This window comes from Poecilia latipinna, unplaced genomic scaffold, assembly GCF_001443285.1.
Source record: "Poecilia latipinna isolate Pla-1442-1.1 unplaced genomic scaffold, P_latipinna-1.0 Scaffold1091, whole genome shotgun sequence".
Taxonomy (NCBI): domain Eukaryota; kingdom Metazoa; phylum Chordata; class Actinopteri; order Cyprinodontiformes; family Poeciliidae; genus Poecilia; species Poecilia latipinna.
The window spans coordinates 147145-170080 of NW_015113707.1; the positions used below are offsets into that span (position 1 = coordinate 147145).

The 22936-nt window shown below is 37.5% G+C and overlaps 2 protein-coding genes across 3 annotated transcripts in view; one reads left to right on the plus strand and one right to left on the minus strand.

The window, feature by feature from the left end:
• The first annotated feature begins 1641 nt into the window (after positions 1-1641).
• cers5 (ceramide synthase 5) lies at positions 1642-22019 on the plus strand. Its single transcript, XM_015052138.1, has 10 exons — positions 1642-1992; positions 11262-11367; positions 12336-12466; positions 12562-12619; positions 12712-12762; positions 15483-15575; positions 17510-17638; positions 18260-18366; positions 19149-19305; positions 21223-22019. Exons 1-10 carry the CDS (start codon positions 1820-1822, stop codon positions 21385-21387), a joined length of 1170 nt encoding a protein of 389 aa, XP_014907624.1. The 5' UTR covers positions 1642-1819; the 3' UTR covers positions 21388-22019.
• Positions 22020-22023: 4 nt separating this feature from the next.
• Positions 22024-22936, minus strand: part of LOC106959526 (cytochrome c oxidase assembly protein COX14 homolog) — a 10875-nt gene continuing 9962 nt past the window's right edge. The window contains exon 2 of one of the 2 annotated variants that reach the window (XM_015052144.1): positions 22024-22460. In XM_015052144.1, the coding sequence (XP_014907630.1) occupies positions 22273-22449 (177 nt within the window). In that variant the 5' untranslated portion in view covers positions 22450-22460 and the 3' untranslated portion in view covers positions 22024-22272. The remainder of the gene's footprint in view (positions 22461-22936) is intronic. The other variant, XM_015052143.1, reaches the window with a different exon arrangement.

The following is a 22936-nucleotide window of genomic DNA, read 5'->3' on the forward strand; positions in this document are numbered from 1 at the left end:
TCACTATGGTGATAAAATCAGTTGCCACTTATTTAACTGTCTCTCTCTGCATGACCCCTCGAATAGTTACTGAGTCAAGTGCCCTGTGAGATCTCTAATAATAACCCAACCCAGAGGAGCAAATGTCCATCTATAATTAGAGAGCAGACAGCAATGCAGCTGCCTCACTCACATTTGTCAGCAGAAATAGAGAGATGTTCCCCTCATTGTTTATCTCAAAAAAATGTGTGTACAATTTCAATATATGTGAGATTTCTATATAAAAATAGCAATTTACTACTACACATTTGGCGGGAAATGTTAACTTTTATTATGCAAACAGAATACGTTACAATTTCTGGCTGTAATACAAAATTCGACCACTTGGGGGTGCGAGCACATCAATCATAGTCTGCGACAACCCATAGTCATCCTTTCATGAGTTTAATACAGTAGTTGATAAGATAACTTATCAGGCGGATCAAAAATAACACAAGCTGCTCACGCATATTTGAATAATTCAAAACATAAAATATAATAACAACAGCTTGACTGCCGGAGTTAAACTGAGGTGAGCTGAGAAGGAATCCATGCATGCACTGCGCCCAGCCCCTCAGCGGGAGGAGAGACTCGCCTCACTTCCTCAATTGTTCTCGTCTCAGGGCGACAGCAAAAGATCCGGAAAGTTAGCCGCAAACACCCAAACACAACCGGAAGATAGGCGGCGGTAGCTTCAGAACAAAATAATAATAATAATAATAATAATAATAATAATAATAATAATGCTTCACTTTTGAATATATGGAAGACCTGTGACAAAATAAACTATGGGTAAAAATAAATATGGCTGCTGCCCAGTGCCAGTTTAAGATTATATGAGGCCTTGACCAGAATTTGAATTTGGGAGACCCACTTCCCACCAACCAGAGCACCACTGGACTGCTTAATACTATCCATCTGTGAAAAACTACATTTAACATAATTTGCATTATAGCTCACCAAATGAGACAGTGTATGCATTACTTCACTTCACAATCATATTAATGATTGTTTTCTTTATTATTTATAGCATGTTGAATACATTTTCAGTTGAATAAAAGAGTTAAAGTTATTTTTCTAACTTCTCATTTGGGCTTGCAGTTGTACCTGGTAATGTTAAGGTGGGTTCTATTTGTAGCCAGAACTCCTAAATTCCAATTTCTAAGTAAAAAAAAAAAAAAAAACAACTGGAATGTCTCCCCAAGGCTGAACTTCGGGATAATTGGACAATTTTTTAAATACTAACTTCGAGATCTAATATGCAGAGTTGTGTCAATAATGTAGGTGCTACGCTCCAGTTTTAGTCAAAAGTCGCTTGATAAAAAACATCTGCAACACACCCCGAAAATCCGCCACAAACCACACTTCCCACTCAGAGCCGTTAACTCGGGTGTGACGTCACTTCCAGCTTCAAGTTCTGACTTTAGAGGTAACTGGACTGCACCATTAGTAGCAGCTTTGCTTGATTTTACCTCAGGCGGGCTCATTTTTTCTTTTTCTTTTTTTATTAATGTAGTGTTTTTACCGTTCTCTTTCACTCGCGACCTATCATGGTAATGAATAAAATAAATGTGATCGTATTTTAATGATTTCCAAACGCCCCATCTTGATTTGAAAGTCCTCGCCGGAAGTTTAGGCGTACTGCGGCCGGCTTGATGTCGGTGCGGTAAAGTTGAGTGTAGCAAGTCAAACAAGTGTTGCTGGGAGGGAAGTGGAGGCGTCCAACGAGGTTAACGTGCCGTCTCTTTCAGTTGAGAAACCACTTTCCTCCGAGCATCCGGGGACGGGAAGGCGGCGAAAAATGGCTGCTCTCTCAGCCTGGTTCTGGAACGAGAGGTTCTGGCTACCGCACAACGTAACCTGGGCGGATCTGGCGGACCCCGCTCCCGGGGTGGAGTATCCCAAAGCTGGACACTTGTTGGCTGCTTTACCGCTGGCTCTCGGGATTTTTATTGTCAGGATACTCTTCGAAAGGTTCGTATTGTCCAAAACGGCTTGTTGGGGGGAAAAGTAAAGCTCTCCAAGTTGTTCTGTTGCGCGTTTTTTTGTCCATCAGCGGATGATGATGGATTAGGAGGACCAGTATCTTTGTCTGGAAGTTAAATAAGAGATTCGTTAATTATCGTAGGTTAAATAACAGCAGTTTTGTTGTCTCTAAATTATGTTTTTCACACTTTTTAAAGACTATCTTACGGACGGTTGGCAATAAATAAATAACATAAAATAAAGTGTAATAAAAACTTTCTTAGTTCGAAAATAATTACTATTATTGCTTATCACATGTCTTAAGTTGATTTCGACTGATTCATATTAAAGGTAGTGCCACTGCTGATCCAGTTTACATCACATGTGAAGTTACACATCTTATGACAGAGCCTACTATGACTGATTACGATACAAGGACTCTGTCCAGCCTCGTGGATTCGTAACAGAATTTCAGTAACACACACACACACACACACACACCACAATCTCCTTCATTTTTGAACGCCAGTCTGTTACTGCGTTTACCAAAAAACTAAGAACCTGAAGGGTTTCTTAATTTTCAAACCAAGGTTTGTTGTATTGAGTATAGTTCCACTAATGAGACGTTAACCATTTTATTGCCAGCCAAGCCTTGTTCAAAGGCTAACTTTATAGTTAAGAAAACATTTTCCACATGCTTTTTGAGGACTGTCTACTGAATCTGTAGGTGTGTGTTGTAAACTCAGTCAAGTCTCAAAACTGAACGGAGCAGTTTCACCAGACAACAGAGGTCAAACTTAACAGCATCAAGTGTAAAACTGATGGTGATCGATGCTGATGGGAACTGACGCTCCCCAAACGGGAACAGGAAACCCACTAATAACAGAAAATCTAAAATCTTTGGTTTCATTGGTCATCAGCATGGTTAGTTCATTGTGCAAGAGAGTATCTGACAACTCGTTCACTTTCTTTTTATTTTTGGTGGTCAGGGTTAGACCAACTTTTCATTCACTAGTTGCATTTTATGTTGTTTTTTTTTGCCTATATTCATGATGTAGCTTAAGCATGCAGTGGACATTTTTGCTATGCAAATTATGGTAAGATAGAAAAAGCCTTTTGACCTAAAAAGGTGAGATATTTCTTTCACTCTGCTGGTTAGTGCTAGGTACAGGAATAGCTCTGTGTAAAAGTCAGAAATTCTCCATTATTTATTTGTTTTGCTCTCAAAATGCCAGACGTCACTGTAAACATTTAAATGGGTGTTGAAGACTGTTTATTGAGGCTTATTTGTGTTTTCTAGACTCTGACACTGGCTGCTTTTCCATTCATTTTCAGTCTAGTTCTGGACTACTTTTGGGAAACGTTTTTGCTATAAATGCACCTAAACCCAAGGGATGCTTCTATGCATTACAGACAATTTAACAATGCTTTTGCAAAATTGACAAAATATAGAAAAAATAATGCAAATTCACAAATTTAAATTGCGTTTTACTAACAAAAAAAAAATTATTTCTGAAGCTTTCAGGCCTTGTCTCTGGTCTTCAGAATCATTATATTTTTTAGCGGTGAACTGATTGATGAGATTGATCGTCCCTGATTTTCTTAATTTTGGTTGGTCAGCGATCGGTCGATATTTACATGTGAAACAAATCTTATCTAAAAATCAGCCGCTTTCCCCCTGACAGACAGGCCCGCCCACCAGGTCACATCTGCACTGTGTAGTTAACAATAATCACCTCACTGTTGCCAACTTAATGACTGTCACTTTTTAGGCACCAAAAGATTCAGTATTGGTAGTAAAGAATTTAAAAAAAAAAATAAAATCTGTGATCAGCTTGAAAGTTGCAGTCACTGCACCACCTCTACTTGTTTATTATTATTATTATCATTATTATTATTATTATTGATTAAAGACATGACAGACTTTCTGATTATCTGATGTACATCATTTTTAAGCCTGACACTTTAACTTCTGTCCTTAATCCGCATACATTTTTGGAGACTGAGTAGCAACTGTTCAAGGTCCCTTTAAAAGAGGACAATAAAGTCTGGCTCCTTAGAAGTAAAGTACATGGAAATGAGATGACTAATAATTATAAGTGGCCCAGCTTCCAGAAACTCCTAGCATCCATAGAATGCGTCATATCTAACTGAACCGATTAAGGAGAAAACACCACAACCCACAGAACTCCATCATGCTGGTACAGGACACCAAGAAGCCGCTGTAAGGCTCCTGACGCCATGCACAGTAAGTCAGAGGTCCTACAAGAACAAAACGTTCACCAAGATTAGGGCCAGTTATTGCACGGGTAGTTTTTGTTTTTTGACTTATTTCTATTGTATCTGATCGTAATTGTGACGCCTTAATTTAATTTTTTGACACAAGGTTTCAGAGTCAGGCTCTGAATGAAAATGTAGATTTTTCACCCTCATCGTACTTTGGGATACTTTGTAATGTTTTATGAAAACAAGATACAAGTTAGAGAAATATATTATGCAAATGTCCTGCAAAAAAAACCTAAGGATGCACCAATCCAATGTTTTCACTTCCGATACTGATATTTGAGGTTAGTATTGGTTGATACAGATTCTATAAAGAAAAACAGCTCTGAATTGACTGAAAGTATTTCTATTTTTGACCACATACTTAAATGTACTAAATTACACACTTATTTATAATTCTGCACCAGTACAACACACTTCAGTATTCCAATAACTTCACAAGCTTGGTCAAACATGTAAAAACAACTTTAATTTGTTTAGTCAGTGCGATTAGGAATACAGGAGCCAATGTAAAATAAAAAAACTGAAACTGATGAAAACAATAGGTTGACTGTCTTTGTCAAATGGTTCAAAACTAAATATGATGTATAAAATGAGAAAGCGTGACGTCACTCAGAGCATGAAGTGTAGAATTAAACTGAATAGATTTGCTTTCATGGGTCGGACACATTTGGTTGAATATATGAGTATTGAAATAAGGAACAAACGTTAACCTTTAAATGTTATGTAACCTTTGATCCAGTAGTTTTCTGCATTGCTCATTTTCCACTTAGTTCAAAATGCAAATTTTCCTAAAACCGTTTCCAGGATCTTTGCTCTCATTCAAACCTCTGCTGCCATGTTGGGGGTCAAACCATTCATTCAGGTGGAAATGAAGATGAACCAAAAAAGTGTCAATGGGTTTCTACCCATAGTACTGAATTTCTGTTTTAGCTAGTGGTGTGACAACAAACATACACCTACACCAGGAAGTTCTTTTCTGCTTTTTGCAAATTATATATAGAAACATCCAGGAACTAGCCGGAGCTCCTCTAAGCTCTTATGCACAACGGGTAGGGCAGATTGACATGGTCCAGGTTTTTAAACATCGCTGTAATGCCGGTGTTATGCAGGTAGCGCCAACGGCATTATTTGTGCCTTTATCTGCTTTAATCCAGTCGTGGTCAAGTGACTGTAAATAAGAAACGATCAGATATTGGAGGCGTAAAAGGACCGAGATGTTCAAGTGTTCAGTAAGATGCACCTGGCTGTTTGCCATCTGTCTCAGGTGCCAGAGCTGCCAGACTCCTGACGTGAAGGTGTGTTCAAAGAGAGTGTGGTCTGATGCTGGAGGGTGTTATCAGAGAGCGATCACTCTCTGTTGACGCCCGACACCTCAGAGATCAAACCGACTCATTCATTCCTTCATTCATTTATTTATTCATCAGCAGAATACATGACAGCACAGCTTCGGTTGCTACACGACACTCTACAGAGAACATAAGGCATCCTGCTGTTGGCAGGATTTTACTCGTAAGGCTGCTACCAATTACTTTAACGATTAATCAGTTTATTGGATAAAAAATGTTCCGCAGATTTTTCATTTAACGTCATTATTTATGCAAAAGGCTAAATGCATAAAAAATACAATAAACAAATAATTTCAGTTTCTTTTTAAGAAGAAAAGTAAACATTTCTAACATTCCATTAGTGTACGCTTTATCAGTAGCACAGATTGCATCTGCAGCTGGAAAAAGTACTTCAGGCTTGTGAAAAGCTCAGACATTTCTGCTTGAATTAACATGAATGCAATGTCGGGCTCCAGCTAATGTTTATTTAGTAATCAGTTATTCTTACAATTATTCAAACAATTAATTGGATAAAAAGCCTGGCATGTTGTGCAGATTTTTTTATGTAGCCATTTTTTTTTTACACAATTTTTGAAATACATTAAAAGTGCAAATAAATAATTGAGTTTCGACATTTCATTATCTAAATAACAATAACTAATAACATTTCATTAGTGTCCGCTTGACAGCTTGTAGCAAAGAAAACCTCTGCAGCTAACAAATATTTCTAACATCAACATGTGAAAAGCTCAGCTCTTTCTACTTGAATTAACTTCTCTACACTGTAGGGCTTCAGCTAAAAGGTATTGTAGGAATCGATTAATTTGATTAATCAGTTTAAAAAACCTAGTGGGGATTTTTTTATTTAGCAATTTAAGCCTTTTTATAGTGTTCTGCATACATTAAAAAGGCAATAAAAATAAAACAAATAATTCAGTTCTTTTTTTCGGAAAATAAAGATTTTATGCCTAAAATGCAATAAAATAGCATTCCTTTATCATTTGAAGCAAACAATGTTAAAAATATTTTTAACATCAACATGTGAAAAGCTCCTTTCTGATCTAATTGACATGTTCCAGTGTAGGGCTAATCTATATCTTTTTGATTGACAAAATATTTGACAGCAAAAGGTGCTTAATAATAGATTTTTTTGTTGCAGAATTTGAGTCAGGTGAAGGTAAAACTGTGCAATATGACATTTTTTGTGTGTTTTTGGCTTAATCACTGCTCTGACTGTGTTGTGCTTTCAGCAAATGCCATTTTTTTGAGTCTGTATACTCCAGTTGACAATTAATTGATCAGTTAATGATGATATAAATAATCTCTTAATCTGATTAATTGTTTCAGCTCTACATGCACACATACAAATCTGCTTATTCACCTGCATTAATAGAGTCCAGAGCCTCTCTTCCAGTGACGTCAGGTGCTTGAACTGTTTTAGGAAGTTAACGCAACAGAAGTTCCTTACATCGTAGTAATTGTTATTCTTTCATCCGCCCAGTTCTCAGTATCTAACCTTTGAACAGCACACACAGCATCAACAGTGCATATAAATTTTATTGCCTTCAGCAGCTTTGTCAGAGTAACACCCACAGTGAATCTTTAACTGACGGAAACAACACTTTTGATTCCACCTCCTTATTGTCTCTTATAGTTAAGCACAACATTTACAGTTTAGGCTGTTAAAGTATTTTACCACCAGTCCTGCAGCAGTGAGCAAACATAGTGTAAAAAGTTTTGTTTCTCTGCAGTATTGCTCTCAAAACTCAGTTTTCCATCATGTGGAGTGAGCCGCGAGTGTAACATTAGACCCCTTGATGCAACTTGTTGGAGCCGAGTCGGTTGTGGCCTTTCTGTTTTGCAGAGTGCAGTTTGGGAGGGTCAGGTTTGTTGCACCTATGAGCCGACAGGTGAGAGTCACGCCACTGAGTCGTCAGGCACAGTGCATCAGAACAGGTTCGACTAGGTGGAGGCCTTTGAGTCTGGAACGCTGCAGCGAAACATGTTTATGAAAGAACAGCCAGGAAAACACAGAAAACCAGTATCCATCTCCATCCGTCTGAAAGTGGTTGCACAACATTCATTAAGATTTTGAGTTTCACTTGGGCTGCAACTAATGATTATTCTAGAAGTCAATGAAGGTATCCTGGTGAATAATGATAAACAAAAAGTGACACATTCTGCACATTTTTCATTTAGCCACTTAAAGCCATTTTTATAAAATATTAGAAGTGCATTAAAAGATGCAAGTGAACAAATAATTCATTTTTTTATTTTAATGCCCAAAATGCATTAATATAGCATTCCTTTAGTGAACGTTTGATCATTTGTAGGAAGGATGCAGCTAGAACAATACTTCCAACACCAACATGTGAAAAGCTCATTCTTTTCTGCCTAATCGGTGTAGGGCTGATCTGTTAACTACTTTTTGGATTAACTAATTAATAACTGGATAGTAAAAGTTGCTTAATAAGAGATTTTTATTACAGAATTTAAATCAGGTGAAGCTAAAACTATACATTTGAGGTCGAACAGATTTACAGAAAAAGTTTTATTTTTTATCTTAAATGCAGAATGTATAATTTTTTTGTACAACTTTGGCTTAAATGCTACTCTGAGTGTGTTCTTTCAGGAAATGACTGTTTATTTGTGTCTGTATACTTAAAGATTAATTCCTGATATTTGTCCCTGGTATGCATTGTGTTCTTGGTTTATTAAGTAAATTCCCATTTCATGTGCAGGGATTTTGCTCCTTAAAATATATCTGTGCGCAGCCCCCCTTCCTCTCTGCCAGTTTATTCTAGTTTGATCTTAATCATTGCTTTGCTCTTGGCTCTGACTTTGTAGATGTGCACAGCCAAGCTTCCTTGTGTGTACATGCTCTAATAAGCCGTGTCATGGGTTTCGAACTGAGATTACACGTCTGCAGACTTCTTTTGCCTGCTACGTTTCCTCATCTTTCAGCAGGTTTTTCACCTTATCCAGGAAGTGAGTGTATATACTTAAAACAGAATGGAAATGTTGTGCATTTAAACATTTTTCCCGAACCATGTTCAGGCACCTGTTGCAGTGTATTTTATAACTTCTGGAAATGTAGAATCTGGGTAGAAACATTTTAAAAGTCAGATGAACTTGGTTAAAAAATGAAATTGTGCGATATGAATTGAGCCAAGCTGTCAAACTGGAAAGTGTCCCAGTGTCGGGGTAGCGTCCGTGTAAACAGACCACACCAAGCCTCTTGGTTGGTCACAGCCGTTGTGTATGTTGGTGGGGGTCAGTTTCTGAGAAGGAGCAGGGATGTTTGGACATTTGACATAAATAGATTAACTTATGGCTTTTTTAGTTTCCTCCTTCCTGCTGCTGCCTTCTGCTTATTAGGGCTGCGTGCTTCAACTTCCATCGGATTTATGCTTAAGTCATCTTTGTTCCTTTCAGAAATGTGAAGGACCTGTCCAGACAAGAGTCGAGGTTGTTGCCCATCGCTGAGCTCATCCACGGGATTGAGTAACAATTTAATTGAGATTGTTGGAAAGCTAACTTGTGGTGCCAGTTCAGGGTGAATCAGACTTGCACAATTCATCCCGTTCAGCACCTTATCGTGATGGCGCTTATACGTGGATCAAAACGTCCAACACGATAGCTGCAGGGTGGACTGTGCTTGTTAAGGCTTTGAACAGTAAAACGTGGATTGCTCTGAGTAATGTTTAACATCGTCATAACAGTGAAACCCATCTGTCCAACCTACCGTCTCTACAAAAATGGTTTTGTTTTGTTTGCATCTGGAGTTATCGGTATGTTACACAGCTGAGGCATTTTATTCATTGCATGGACTCAAACTGCAGTCAACATTAACTTGACAAACCAGGAGTATTTTAATCTTTTTTTAATGCATAGAAATCCCAAACAGGTGATTTGTAACCTTCAACTTTTAATGGTTATAGGTGGAACCCGTACTGCAGCTTGACATGTGTAACAGTTATCTAAACCGCTGCTTTTTATGTGCATGTTTGTCATTTTTGCTTTGAAAGTTACCCGAGGACAAAACGAACAAATCAAGTTCTTGTAATATGAGTGACAGTAAAAATGGGAAGGACCAGAAGTGTAAGAAGTAACTTGACATCATTTTAACGGCAAAGATTTTTGGTTCCCTCTGATTTTTCTCATCATGCAGCAAAGCCTGCTGCAGGTTTGCATTGTGCAGATCAGGTGCTGGAAATTACAGCGCTGTAGCTAACAATTATTTTAGTAGTCAATTATTCTGGCGATTAATCGGATAAAAATTTTGCATGTTCTGCAGACTTTTCATTTAACCACTTAAGCTTATTTTATAAAATATTAGATATATGTTTAAACATGCAAATAAGTAATTCAGTTGCTCTTTTAAATAAGAAAGAAATATTAACTTGGATAAAATGCAATAACACAGCATTCGTCTTTTCTGCTGGAGTCAAAATCAGTTCAGTTTAGGGCTAATCTGTTGATTTATATATATATATATATATATATATATATATATATTAATCAATTAATAATTGAATAGCAAACAGTGATTAATATGATTTTTTTTTTCAAAACTGCAAAATGTAACTGGTAAAATAAATGAGTGCTATAATAGAGTAGAATGTCAGTGTTTGGATCCCAGACAAAGTTTAAACCCGGCAGCTTTTAGGAGTCACTTTTACCAAGCAGGTTATTGCAAAAAATGAAAAACCAGAACACCCACTTTAATTTATTTCTCTTTTGAACGGTTACACATGCTACACAAATTAAGGGAGAAAAAAGAAATCACATTTGATCATTTTATGACTTTTTGCTTTGTGCTGTGTAAAGTGATTTTCATTTGGTATCTTCTTTTCAGAGTCCTGTGAAAACAAAATGGAAAAACTGCTGTGCGAGCTTTAGTTTTCACTAAATTAAAATATTCTTTTGCATTTTTCAGAGACAAGATTAGGCAAATCAGTGACTGAGTACGCCTTAAAGGATTTGTCTAAATATAACGTGAGGGCGGCCTGAAAATAATTTGATTGTTAAATCAACCAACATCCTGCTGGAAAATCCTCCAGAACAGTTCACACAAATAAAATGTTTTCAAACGTTCGTCTTTTAACGTAAAAAGAAAAAAAAAAAACGGATATATTTTTGCCATTAAAATGTAAGTCTCCACTTAAAGAAGTCTAACTGCAGATTGTGTCATAAAAAGAGGTGAGCATTGCAAATGTTGAAGTTTTTTTTTTAACGAAGCTTGTTTCTTCAGCTGTCCTGCTTCCTCATTAACTATACTGGCCTGTTTCTGGAGGGCCTGTCTGCTGTTCTGCTGGAAGAATCTCACTCTGAGACCAAAGTCTGTCTCTGTTTGACTTCTGTCTTTTACTGTTAAACTTTCCCACTGCATTCAGCTTAGAACAATAATGTCTTGATCAAAAATAAATATGATCAGCGTTAAGCTTGGAAAGAATATCCAACCGTAGTTCAGCTGCACATGAGCTCAGCTGCTGGATGTTTATTTCAGGTTGTATAGTCAAATCCTCAAAGCACAACTTCCCTGATTCAAGGCAAATTAACATCCCTTCCTTGTTGAATGAAAGTCAAGCAGTGATGTGGGTATTAAATTCTGTTTGCATGTTTTACAAACAGCCAGGGACCTTTTGTTTCTGGCTTATGTCACAGATTTATCGCCAGTGCCTGCGCCCGAGGTCTCCACATCCACCCAGGCCCTGGAAGGAGAGCGCAGCCCAACGCGGTGCTGGAGAAGGTGTTCACCTCCATCACTAAGGTTGGTTTCTGGGTTCAGAAGAAGAGCCTGGTGCAATTCAAGCTCTCAAATCTGCAGTTCCATTTATAATTTGTGTAATTTTCCTCTTCCCTGTATGCTGATGAGGCTTCTGGTTTTAAATAAGTTATTTAACTTAGTTTTTGTTAATCAAATTACTTCCTACAGCATGGTCTTTTCAGATGAAATGTATGAGTAAAATAAACAGAACATTAAATTAATATCTAGAAAACAAAAATAAAGTTTCATTCCAATAATAAACTAAACTTAAACTAGCTGTAACACCTCTGTTTCCTTGGTAGCTTAAAATAATATAGAAAAAAACTTAGTTATGGCTTTGCTATTTACTGATTACATTCAATTTAATCAGTTCAGAACATCTGTTTCAGATTATTATTTTTAAAACCTGTTTGAACTGCATAATCATCATATTATGGACTGCAACCAACAATTATTTTAGTTATTGATTATTCTGACGATTAATCAGATAAAATATGGGCACATTCTGTAGATTTTTCATTGAACCACTTCAGCCTTTTTTTTTTTTTTACAAAATATATAAGAACATCAAAGTATGGATTTGTTTTTTACAGAAAAAATATTTTTCTGTCAAAAAAGGACACCTTGTCTAAAACATAAAAACATACCATGTTTTTATGTTTTGATTAATCATTTCAGCCGTACATCATACCTGTATAGATTTTTTGTGTATATTTGTATAATATATCTATTTTTAATGTGCCTCTATTTCCCCTTCACTTTGCTGCTGATACACTAAAGGTTTTCCTCTGAGGAACAAAGAAAGGATCCTAATCTAAACTCTGAGACACATTATGAACTACCAGTACATTCAGTAGTTCAATAATGTCCCTCCATTCTCCTTTATCTGCTTCTTTCCTCCTTTTTTTTTTAGCTCAAACTCCTCATTCCACACTAATTTGATTGTTGTTTTTTCCACCCTCTGGTGACAGAATCCAGACTCGCGGCATCTGGATGGCCTGTCTAAGCAGCTGGACTGGGAGGTGCGAAAAGTCCAGCGTTGGTTCAGGCACCGCAGGAATCAGGATAAACCCAGCACACACACCAAGTTCTGCGAGAGCATGTAGGTTTAACGCTAACTAGAGTGGAGGCGTGTTCCTGTTTAAATGCGTTGGTGGATTTTAATGGGGTTTTTTTTTTCTCTGTTTTGGTTTCTAGGTGGAGGTTTTCATTTTATTTGGGGATATTTATTTATGGGTTCCAGTTTCTGTGGCAGGTAGCTCACCGACTTTGATGCCATTATAAATCCATTGTTAATCCAGGATTACAAGCTTCTGTTTGCTGATTTTACTGTTTTTCTGCCTCCAGTGTCCGTGGATGTGGGATACACGCCATTGTTGGTACGGTTACCCCTATCAGGTAGGATGCAGCTCTCACATGTTAACCATATTAGTCCAATATTTTGTAGGACTAGACATCAGCTGTGTTGTGACTCAGAGGCTTAGTTGCTGTTTACCCATAAAAAGATGTCTGGTTCAGTCTCTGGCTTCTGATGTCGACACAACATGGGAGGATAACAGGCCACATTTCCTCAGATACACACCAGTTCTCCTCTCTGTCTGTGTGTGTGTGTGTGCGTGCGTGCGTGCGTGCGTGCGTGCGTGCGTGTGTGTTTCCATGGAGCTCAGTGGGTAGATGTGTATAACTAGGACTGTGTGAATGTAGTTTAGACTAAAGAATCAAAACACTTTACAAATATCTTTGCCCTGTAGGGATCATTTGTTATTATATCAAATGATGTAAACATTTAGCTCATTTGATGCACTGATGGAATAGGCCTGTCACTAAGCCAATTAATCAAGATGAGCACAATTATTTCCATTCTGATTTATATTTTTTGAAGGGCAATTTTGTTAAGATTCTTTATAATCCATTTTATTCTTGGTTTCGGTTGTGTGTTTTCTTTCCTTTTTATTTATGTTTTTGGTTGTTGTTTTATTTTGGATATTTAAAATGTCTACCAGTTGCACTGTGGAGTTTTCTGTTCTAAATTACAGTTTATTTGTCTTTGAGGGGCCAAATTTGCATTATCATGACATCAATATATTATTTGAAAATGGTCTCAAAACAACATTATTTATTGGTTTTTTGCAATAAGTTTTGGAACAATTTATTGTCCAGTAAAATTTGTAATTGTGAGAAACCCAAGTGTACTTCCATTATTATGCCATTATCATATTAGTTGAAAATGATCTCAAAACGACCTAATAATGTAAATACGCCTTCTCAAAATCAATCAACTTTAATTTCTAAAGGACACTGGAACTAGAAGACTTTTGAAATATCCCCCCCCCAAGAAAAACAAACAAATCTCTTAACAAAATTGCCTTTAATAAAGTATTAATCATTAGGCTCAGACAGGGAAAATAAGCAAAAGTTTATATAAACAGAAAGTGCAAACTAATAAAAACATTCCATTTAAATAACTCAGCCAGCGTTTCTCTGACTTGCTACTCGTCTTGGGACTCTCATAACAAACGAGACGAATCCAGGGTGTCCGCACAGTTGTAAAAAGTCTTAAATTCATCTTTTCTGATGGGTTTAGTATTGACCCTTTTCTCCTCCCATACCATTCTAAATAAAGTTTCACCACTATCACACATCTGAGCAACCAGCCATCAGACTGGAACAGCTTTATCTGCTTACCTTCACTCCACTGCCTCTCCTTGAATACATGCCACTCTCATGAAATGCAGTCAGGCAACTTTCAGACATGTTCCTGTTGTTTCCCTTTGGATGAGATTAAAACTGCTTGTTTCTGCCTCGGGTAGGATGAACGAAACAGCAAAAAAGACCAGATTCTCTGCACTGAATCTTGTACTGGGCAGAAATCTCTATTTCTTTGTGTTTTTGTGCTGAATCAACATCATCAGCGTTCGTGGCCGATGGTTGTGTTGCTGCTTATCACTCAGTAGGGCCATTAGGGTTGGGCTTTATGGCGATGTAAACCGCAAGATGTCGGAAAAATGTTATTGTGCTACCCTGTCTCCCGCCTGGGGCATCTGCGTATGTTTAATGACTGACCTTCACTCCTCTGAACTGAAATGAATCTGAATGAACCAGATTCATATATTCGCTTCACAACAATGGGTCGCTACACTTTAAGCAAGAAACTAGTTTTATTGTGAACGGGGGAGGAGTTAAATGGTTATAAATCCTTAGAAATGCAACGGTCGGGTTTTTCTGGGCTAATACTGAGGATGAGAGGATTCCTCTGAGGTGTCAAACTCATTTTCATTTTGATTAAATATTAAAATCAGAAATGTTCTTAAAAGGTTGCTTGTGCCAGAATGTATTGATAAAACCTATTAGCAAACTGTGAAAATATTAATCAATACCTGATTGCATTCAATACACACTTTTTAAAATGAAATTGTTTTTGTGATTCTTTTGTTTTGCAATTAAAATCACTGATTTTGTGGTTAGAAACACATGCAACATATTTTGCAATATTTCCGCTTGTGTACTACTGTAAATATGATTTTTTGTTACTCACCATATCGACTGTAACTTTACGTCAAGGCTGAGGCAGCAGTGTAGTTGAAGTAATAAATACTGCCACCTGCAGGTGGGAGTTAGTAACTGAAACCCGATGTTTTTGACTGTTCTTGCGGAAAATTTGTAATAAACGCACAACTTTTCATGACTGCAAAAAACCCCCCACAAAAATCTGATTTTGCGTTTAATTTTTTCTATCGTAAAATTTTGAAAAAGGGATTAATGTAATTTAGCAGCAAACAGATTAAAAACTGCTGTAATTTGATTGATAAAAATAACATTTAAGCTCACAACTGCTATTTTGAAGGCTCTAGTTATTATATAATGCTACAGAAGGCCGAATTTGCTTTAGGGAATAAAACCAGGACACTGTGCTGCAGGTTCTATTACAGACATAGAAGTTTTAAGGAATTGTCAGATTATCCTCTATATATTTTGAAGCATTTATTCCTAACTGTTTTTGTGATTTTACTAAATAAAAAAGGTGCATTGAGTGTAGTTTGTTTTTCTGCAGAACCCAGTAAAACCAGCTGGAGCTGCTTTCAGATCGGCTCTCTGACCTCTGCTCTCTGTCTCTCCAGGTCATGACCCCAGGTCTTTATCACTACTATGTGACTGAGCTGGCTTTCTACTGGTCACTCATGTTTTCCCAGTTCACGGACATAAAACGGAAGGTGAGTGTAACTCAGGTTGAGTATCTGCCTGTCAGGTCAGACTGCAGAAGGTCCTCTCCAGGCGCCACTCCCTGCTAGACATTTGTCAATATGTCTATTGTTCCTCCTTTAGCAGGCGCAGAGAATGCATGAAAGAGTGCACTTTTTTTCCCTTCAGCTGTATATGCTAGCATTATGGTGTGCTGGGAGACTTCAAAGTGTGTTTTATAGTTTCTGTGTTAGGTTAGCTTTAGATGTGAGGTCACATGTGGGTTTTTTCCCCTCTAAAGGGGCGTGGTGAGACTCGTAGCGCTCGGTCTGTGAATGCTCTGTGTTTTCAGTGCGTCATGTGATTGCAGGATGAAGCAGCCCTGACTCTGTTAGAATTGCAGAAATTCCTCCGAATGCCAGAGCTCTAGATGTTTTCTGCAGCAGATTCTTGAATTGTAATTTTGTTTAGCTTGGTTTTATTTGCTGGTTCGCTGCTGTAACTCTCGTTTGTTACTGGATGCTCAGAGGAAGCAGCTACAACATCTGCTTAGGGAGTTTCTTGATTAGATGTTTATTTTTATGTCAACATCCTTTATTGTTGTGGGAAATTCTAAAATCCCCTCTTCACTATTTGTTTAATGTTTGTTTAAATCATAAATTTGATGTGTAGATATTTAAACTAAAATTTATTCCCATGTAAAATGATTCTGATATGAGTATCTCACAAACTCCAGGTAATTATGGGTGTTATATTTCTATTATTGTTTCTTAGTTTTGTGTAGGATTACTTGCCTAAACTTCCAAAATGTGCGTCGTTTGTTTACGCCATGCTCTTAAGTCACTGCTTGTGGGTGTAATAACACGATTACTCGGCTGTTTTGTCAGAGGCACGAGTCTAAAAATAACATTTAATCACATTAAGTTGTACCTTTCTCCTCTTTGTCTTTGAAATGATTATGATGAAGACATTTGTAAACATTTTTAGTCACTTTACAAAAGATGTGAACAATGGATGCATTGATTGCCGTTTTGTGACTGATCACTGACCTTAGTAATAATAATAATAACTTTATTTCTTTATATAGTGGTGAACAGTTACAAGGAGATAAAAAACAAAAATGGATAAATAAATAATAAAACAATACAAATTAAAAACAAGAATAAACACAAATTTTATTAAATCTGGGATATTGGCCGATTCTTGTCGTATGTGAAACCAAAATGTATGTACATCTGTTAAGGTCTGAAAATCGGCCACTGTCCTACTTTGCTCTGCTGTGAGAAGACTGACTGTCAGACCTGGTCACGTCTGTCTGCATGTTTTGTGGTGAACAATAATCACCTCATTTTTACCAACATCTAACTTAGAAACTTTTCTGACGAAAAAAAAAATCTCGATTAGCAGGTCAGTGATCAGCTGGAAACTGTGATCGGTGCACCCCTAAATATGATGAAGACATTCATACTTTAAACAGTTTTTAACCACTTTACCAAACATAAGAATAATTTTTATTCAATATATTATCCAATTATGTATTTCTTTAATTTTAGTATTAACTGATTTTCTTTTTTTGTTGCATATTTTTGTAAATATCTGTTTCTTGGTCTCTGTAAGGGTGCCTTTACATCAAATTGTAATAGCTGATAACACCATTAATATTTCAATCTGAATTTAAATTTGTGTTTGAAGCCATCCACCATCAGTTCAAAGAGCAACACTCTGTCATGTATGTGGAGCATTAAAAAAATTCCCCAACCATAACACATCAGCACATCCTCTCTGTCCTCTATGGTTTGAGGTCAGTTAGTCAGAACCTAGTTTTGGTTTGTCTTGTGATTCAGTAATTCTGCATCAGTTCTTTTGGGTTTCTCTCACATCTAGCTGCAGTCAGCGTATATAGAAATGTGTGTGTGTTCTGTGACCCTGAACAATGATCACTGTCTCCTCCCTGTTTTATTCTCAGGACTTCCTCATCATGTTCATCCATCACCTAGCAACAGTGAGCCTCATTAGCTTTTCTTACGCCAACAACATGGCTCGCGTGGGGAGCCTGGTGCTGTGTGTCCACGATGCCTCCGACTTCCTGCTGGAGGTCAGTAATGATCATAAACGATCTGGAAACACTCCTGAGATGATAAATAATGGTCTCTGCTTACATCTAATCAGAAATAAGCATCATATGTGTAGTTCTAGTAACTACATATAGTAAAAATATTACTTTTATTTATTTTTTTTTTTTTCATTTACCTTTGTAGCTCACTATAAGTGGTTTCTTTTGTATGATAATGTGATCAAGAATATGACACGTGTGAGTGTCTTGGGAAAAATGAGTCACTTCAACCCTCTGGAGTCCTGAAACATTTCCTGCATGTTTACATAAAAATCTGCCAGAAAAAAAGGAATAGAAGCAACAAATTACTGCACATTTACAAAGTTGCATTTGAAGAAACCACAAGTTGCACAATAATATCGTTTTGGTAGATGGACCAAAGTGGAGTTTGTTTGTTTTAGATATTTATGTATGTGGTGTCAGGTACTTTTCAGCTTCCAATAACTATGAGTTCTGAGTTGTTTATGTCTCAACTGGAATTCACCCTGACTGCATATTTTTAAAACCTCTTGTATTTTTGTATGTATATTTTTGTAACCTCTTGTAACATTCCTTACCATCTTATCATAATGTTTGATTTCTGTCGTCTTTGTTCTCCAACAGGCAGCCAAGATGGCAAACTACAGCAAATACCAGCGGTTGTGTGACTCCCTCTTCATTGTGTTCAGTGTGGTGTTCTTTATCACACGGCTTGTTATATTTCCAGTATGGTGAGTATTTTCAGCCACTCAAACTTAATATTTGGTTTGGTTTTAGTGACACATTCGTGAACAATGGTTTGGAGTTTCACAAGAACATGAAACACTTTTTGGGAAACCATTTTGGAGATTTTTTGTTTGGTTTGAGCCTTTGGATTTCAGGGAACGATAAAATTTAAGCAACATATCATTGAATTTCTTGGTCAGAGCTCTGAGGCTGCGTTCACACCAGCCTCAGCCTTTAGTCCACTTTAACCGAACTCCAGTCCATTGGCCTAGAAAGTCGATTTGTTTGAGGTGTTGTGAATGAGAAATCGAGAAATCCTGCCCTCTAACGTATGACGACACTCATTAGGATATTTTGAAGGATGTTGAGCTCATGTTTTCTTCAGCAGTTCTTGGTGCAGCGCCCCCACAGGCGAGGGGGGTGAATCGCACCAGCTGAAACTTTAACAAATACTGCAACTTTGGTCCCCTTTTGAAATAAGTCTACTGAACTATCAGGTGTAAAAACACGCTTAGATTCGGGTTGACCGTTAGCTACAAAGGCTTTTTAGATGATTGCGTTTCCTCGACAGAGCACTACAAGTTGCAGCTCTGCCTCCACAGAGTCCAACAACAGGGAACCTGTCATTGGCAGAAGTAACCTGAGCAGCTATATTCAGTGTCTTGGTGTGAATGAATGAGTGGTGAAGCTACCTGGACTGAAATCCAAACCTTTCCGGGGGGGAGACGGGTCTGTCTTTGCTAGGTGTTCTTTTTCTGTATAATGGATTGTCTTTCTGAGTTTCCAGGGTCCTGAACTCTACTATGTTTGAGAGTTGGGCCATCATTGGACCCTACCCGTCCTGGTGGGTCTTCAATGTCTTGCTGCTTCTCCTCCAAGTGATGCACGTCTTCTGGGCTTACCTCATATTCCGCATAGCTTTCAAAGCTATTATGCGAGGAAAGGTGAGATCAGCTTCAAAAGTTTGAATTTGATTGTTTTTTTCTACTGTTTGTCAAATCCAAAGCAAAAGCAGTTTTTTGTGGCTTTGTTATGAAAATCTGAGTAACCAGGAGGTTGGTGACATCTGTTGACCTTAAATGGATTCGGTCCAGACCAGGGGTCTACAACCTATGGCTCTGGGGACACAAGTGGACCTTCCAAAATGTCTCTTGATAACTTTGGCTAAAAATTAAAAAGAACCAGCTATTGTTTCTAAATTTTGATATAACAAACTTTGGGTTTTAACAGTTTTTCAGTTTATTCCTACAATATTCCACAAAGACTAACACTAAACGTATTAGTAATATGCATTTATATCTTTTTTATTTTTTGTCATTGGGTTGGAATCTGTTTTTTTTTTTTTTTTATACATCATTTTTGTCCCACAGGAAAAGGTTATCCATCCTCTTTTTGCTAAATTTTATGTTTATCTTTATTTTCAACGATGAAAATAGAAAAAATTCTTGAAGTCTTAAATTCACATATTTAAAAGTAAGGCCTTCAAATGTCTTAAATTAATTGAAAAACAATAAGTTGGCCTTAAATATCTTAATCACAGGTCTTAAATTGTGTTGTGGCAGGACTATTGAATCTCATTCCATCTAGTTTTGTTTTTCTTTCGGATCTTATTGTTGCACAAAACTCTGAGTCATACACCAACAACTTTTCTGCTTTCTGTGACTCAACTCAGCGCTAACTAGCTGCTAATTGCTGGCTAGCTTTTTATGTCCATTACATTTTGTACATTTCTGTTGTAATACGGGTCTTAAATTCCATTCAAATGTTCTTAAAAAGTCTTATTGGAGTTGGTAAAACTTGCAGAAAGCCTGAAAAAGAAAACGAAGCTTCAAAAATGACAAGTTTCCTATTGTAGATATTTATCTAAATAAGTTTTTCAAAACCATGTGACATTTGCTGCACTAGATGGTTTAGAGAACAAAATGGCTCTTTAGATTATGAATGTTGCAGACCCCTGCTCTAAACTCAGTACTTATGTTCTGACTTGTCACCACCTGTTAGTTTCACTTCACTGTATTTGACACTTCATGTCAAATAAATTTTTGCTCCTCTAACTGTATCACAGATGAACAGATAAAAGCCCCACTGCCACTTGTCCATCTGCGTCTTGCCACAGAAAGCTGATGGCTATTTTTGGTGATAGATTTGTAGCCTCCCCCTCTCTCCGTATTTTCCCATCTGCCCCTGACTCTCGTCTCGTTCTCCCTGCAGATGACCCCCCCCCTCTCCAGAATCAGAGTGGGAGATCCCGTCTTTCTCTCTATCTTTGTCCAGTGACCCCCATCTCCCCGCCCTCCCACTCCGCTGCTCTCTCACTTCTCTACATCTGCTCTGTCTGCTTGACAACTTTGCCATCTCTCTGTGTTTGGCTGTAAGTTTCCATCCACTCTCCCTGCACTTTCTGTCAGATCTTAATCTCATCTGTCCTGTTTGTTCCAACAAGATTAAGTGTGGCTGTAGTGTCGCTTGCAGTGGGAGGAGAGTTGTAAAATGATGAGTAATGTGGTTTTGGTGTCATGAACGTCAGGTATGTCCAACTGTTTCCAATTAGTCAGGAGTGTGTTGTTGAAATTGTCCAACAACACCCCCTTGTGGCAATTAAGGGTGTTGTGAGCAGTTCAACCAATAAGTCTTTTTAGGGGGCACATCAATAAATATATTTCTAAATTATAAATTGTCCTTTTTTTTATATATAAATTATATATTTTTTGGGAACTTCATACATTTATTTAAAACTTAATGCAGCAAATAAAACAATAAGTCAGACAAACGGCTACCAGCAGGAAAACTTACATTGTAGTAATACTTAGCCTATTTTTTCATATTAGTTTTAATACTGGATTCTGCCTTCTGTCCCAAAGGTGTGTAACGATGTCCGTAGCGACATTGAGAGCAGCTCTGAAGAAGAACCTGACGGCCCAACTGAAGGCCGGAAGGCCTCCACTCACACTCTAAAGGGAGAAAACGGCACCAACGGCCATTGTGCGGCAGCCAGAGCCCGGACTCAGAACCACAGTAGCTGGTGACGAGGAGCCGACAGCGCCCCCTGCAGCCTCCAAAGAGCTACGTCTGCCTGACCTGCTTGGCTCTCTCCCACTTTATATTAACACTGACAGCACACAGATTTGTGAATCGGTGGATGGATGTGCAGACACTGACAGCGTTGTGCGGAAATCGAATCATGTGATTTGCGTAGCCTTATTTTTCCAGGCGGTGGGATTAATGAGTTTGACTGCAGAGATTGGTTAGTTTGAATGTTCTCTCCCAGTTTTATTGGTCAGAGGAACTTAGTTATTTTTATCCTGAAGGGTTTATTTACAACAGTTTGCACAGTGCCACCATTCCACAGCAGGTATCACTCAAATAAAGATGAACATGTTACAGCTGGGCTTTTATCAGCTCTGAAATACAGAAAATCTGCTGAATGAGTAACAGGAAGTTGGCAGTTATGCAAAATGATGTGGACTTACTTTTCAATAATGTCTGGCTACTTTGTAACCTATTTTACTGTTTTTACTACTTCTTCCAAGACCAATCGTGTATGAGATTTTCACAGCCGGTAACTCCAGGTATATGTGAACCATGAAAAAGATTACTTGAGTGCTTGTAAAAATGTATGTTCAAATATATTCTGTTTGATGGTGTCTCTTTTAATGCAGAACTGTGAGAAATTGTCACACTTTTATTTAAGGCATTTTTATGCAATACAAACTTGAAATTATGCTCTGCACATGTGACAAAGGCAAAATATATTCTCTACCATTGTTTGGTTAAGTTTTATACAACAAAAGAAAAACTAAATCTGTGTGGGAACAGATAAACATTCGGGGAGGAATCCTTCTCTTCACCACTCGGACAGCTTAGAGGAATGGGAAACGTCCAGTAGGAGTAACAGTCCAGTCCAGGCGACATCAGTCTTTCATGATTTCAGGGTCCTGGTTCTTTGCAGCCAGTTGCAGCTGTTTCTGCTTCTCCCAGTACCGGATTCCTCGCATCGCACACAGGTAGCCTCCGTATGCCGTCAGCAGCATCATTGAGGCAGAAAAAGCGCGGTAACCGATGTCAGCCAGACGCTTTGCCGTCACCATGGTGATGGTCCTGAAGGAGAGGAGAAGTTGGAGCAGCTTCAGCAACTGGGTTTAACTCAACTGGTACATTTAGAAGCTGAAGTTTAGACATTTAAGATAATTACAAGTATATTTTTAAATATGGAAATACTGGAAGCATTTATGTTTTATAAAAGTACACAACTTAGACTGAAAAGTAAAAAAATCAGTCATCTTTCAATAAAATTTACAAATTGATAAGTAGAGTAGTTAGAAGCAAAAAGCTGAGACAAAACTGCTTAAATATCTTTAACTATATAAATAATCTCTAAATATTGGGACCCCTCCATAGCAGAAAGCATTCCAGTAAATAAACTATAATATTTTATCATAATGTATAACGTACAGAAATTAAAGTATAAAAATTAATCTGAACATTTTCAAGTCCAATTTGTTAATTTATTAACAAATTAGTTTCCACTAAAGTGTTTACTACTAATCCTCCGTGGTTCCAACTGATCAAAATATT

What these genes read in the sequence shown, in the direction of transcription:
- cers5 (XM_015052138.1), top strand. Translation starts at nt 1,820, where the DNA reads ATGGCTGCTCTCTCAGCCTGGTTCTGGAACGAGAGGTTCTGGCTACCG. An exon ending in GGTTCCAGTTTCTGTGGCAG is followed by an intron (nt 12,620 to 12,711) that starts GTAGCTCACCGA and finishes TTCTGCCTCCAG; the next exon opens with TGTCCGTGGATGTGGGATAC. An exon ending in TCACGGACATAAAACGGAAG is followed by an intron (nt 15,576 to 17,509) that starts GTGAGTGTAACT and finishes TTTTATTCTCAG; the next exon opens with GACTTCCTCATCATGTTCAT.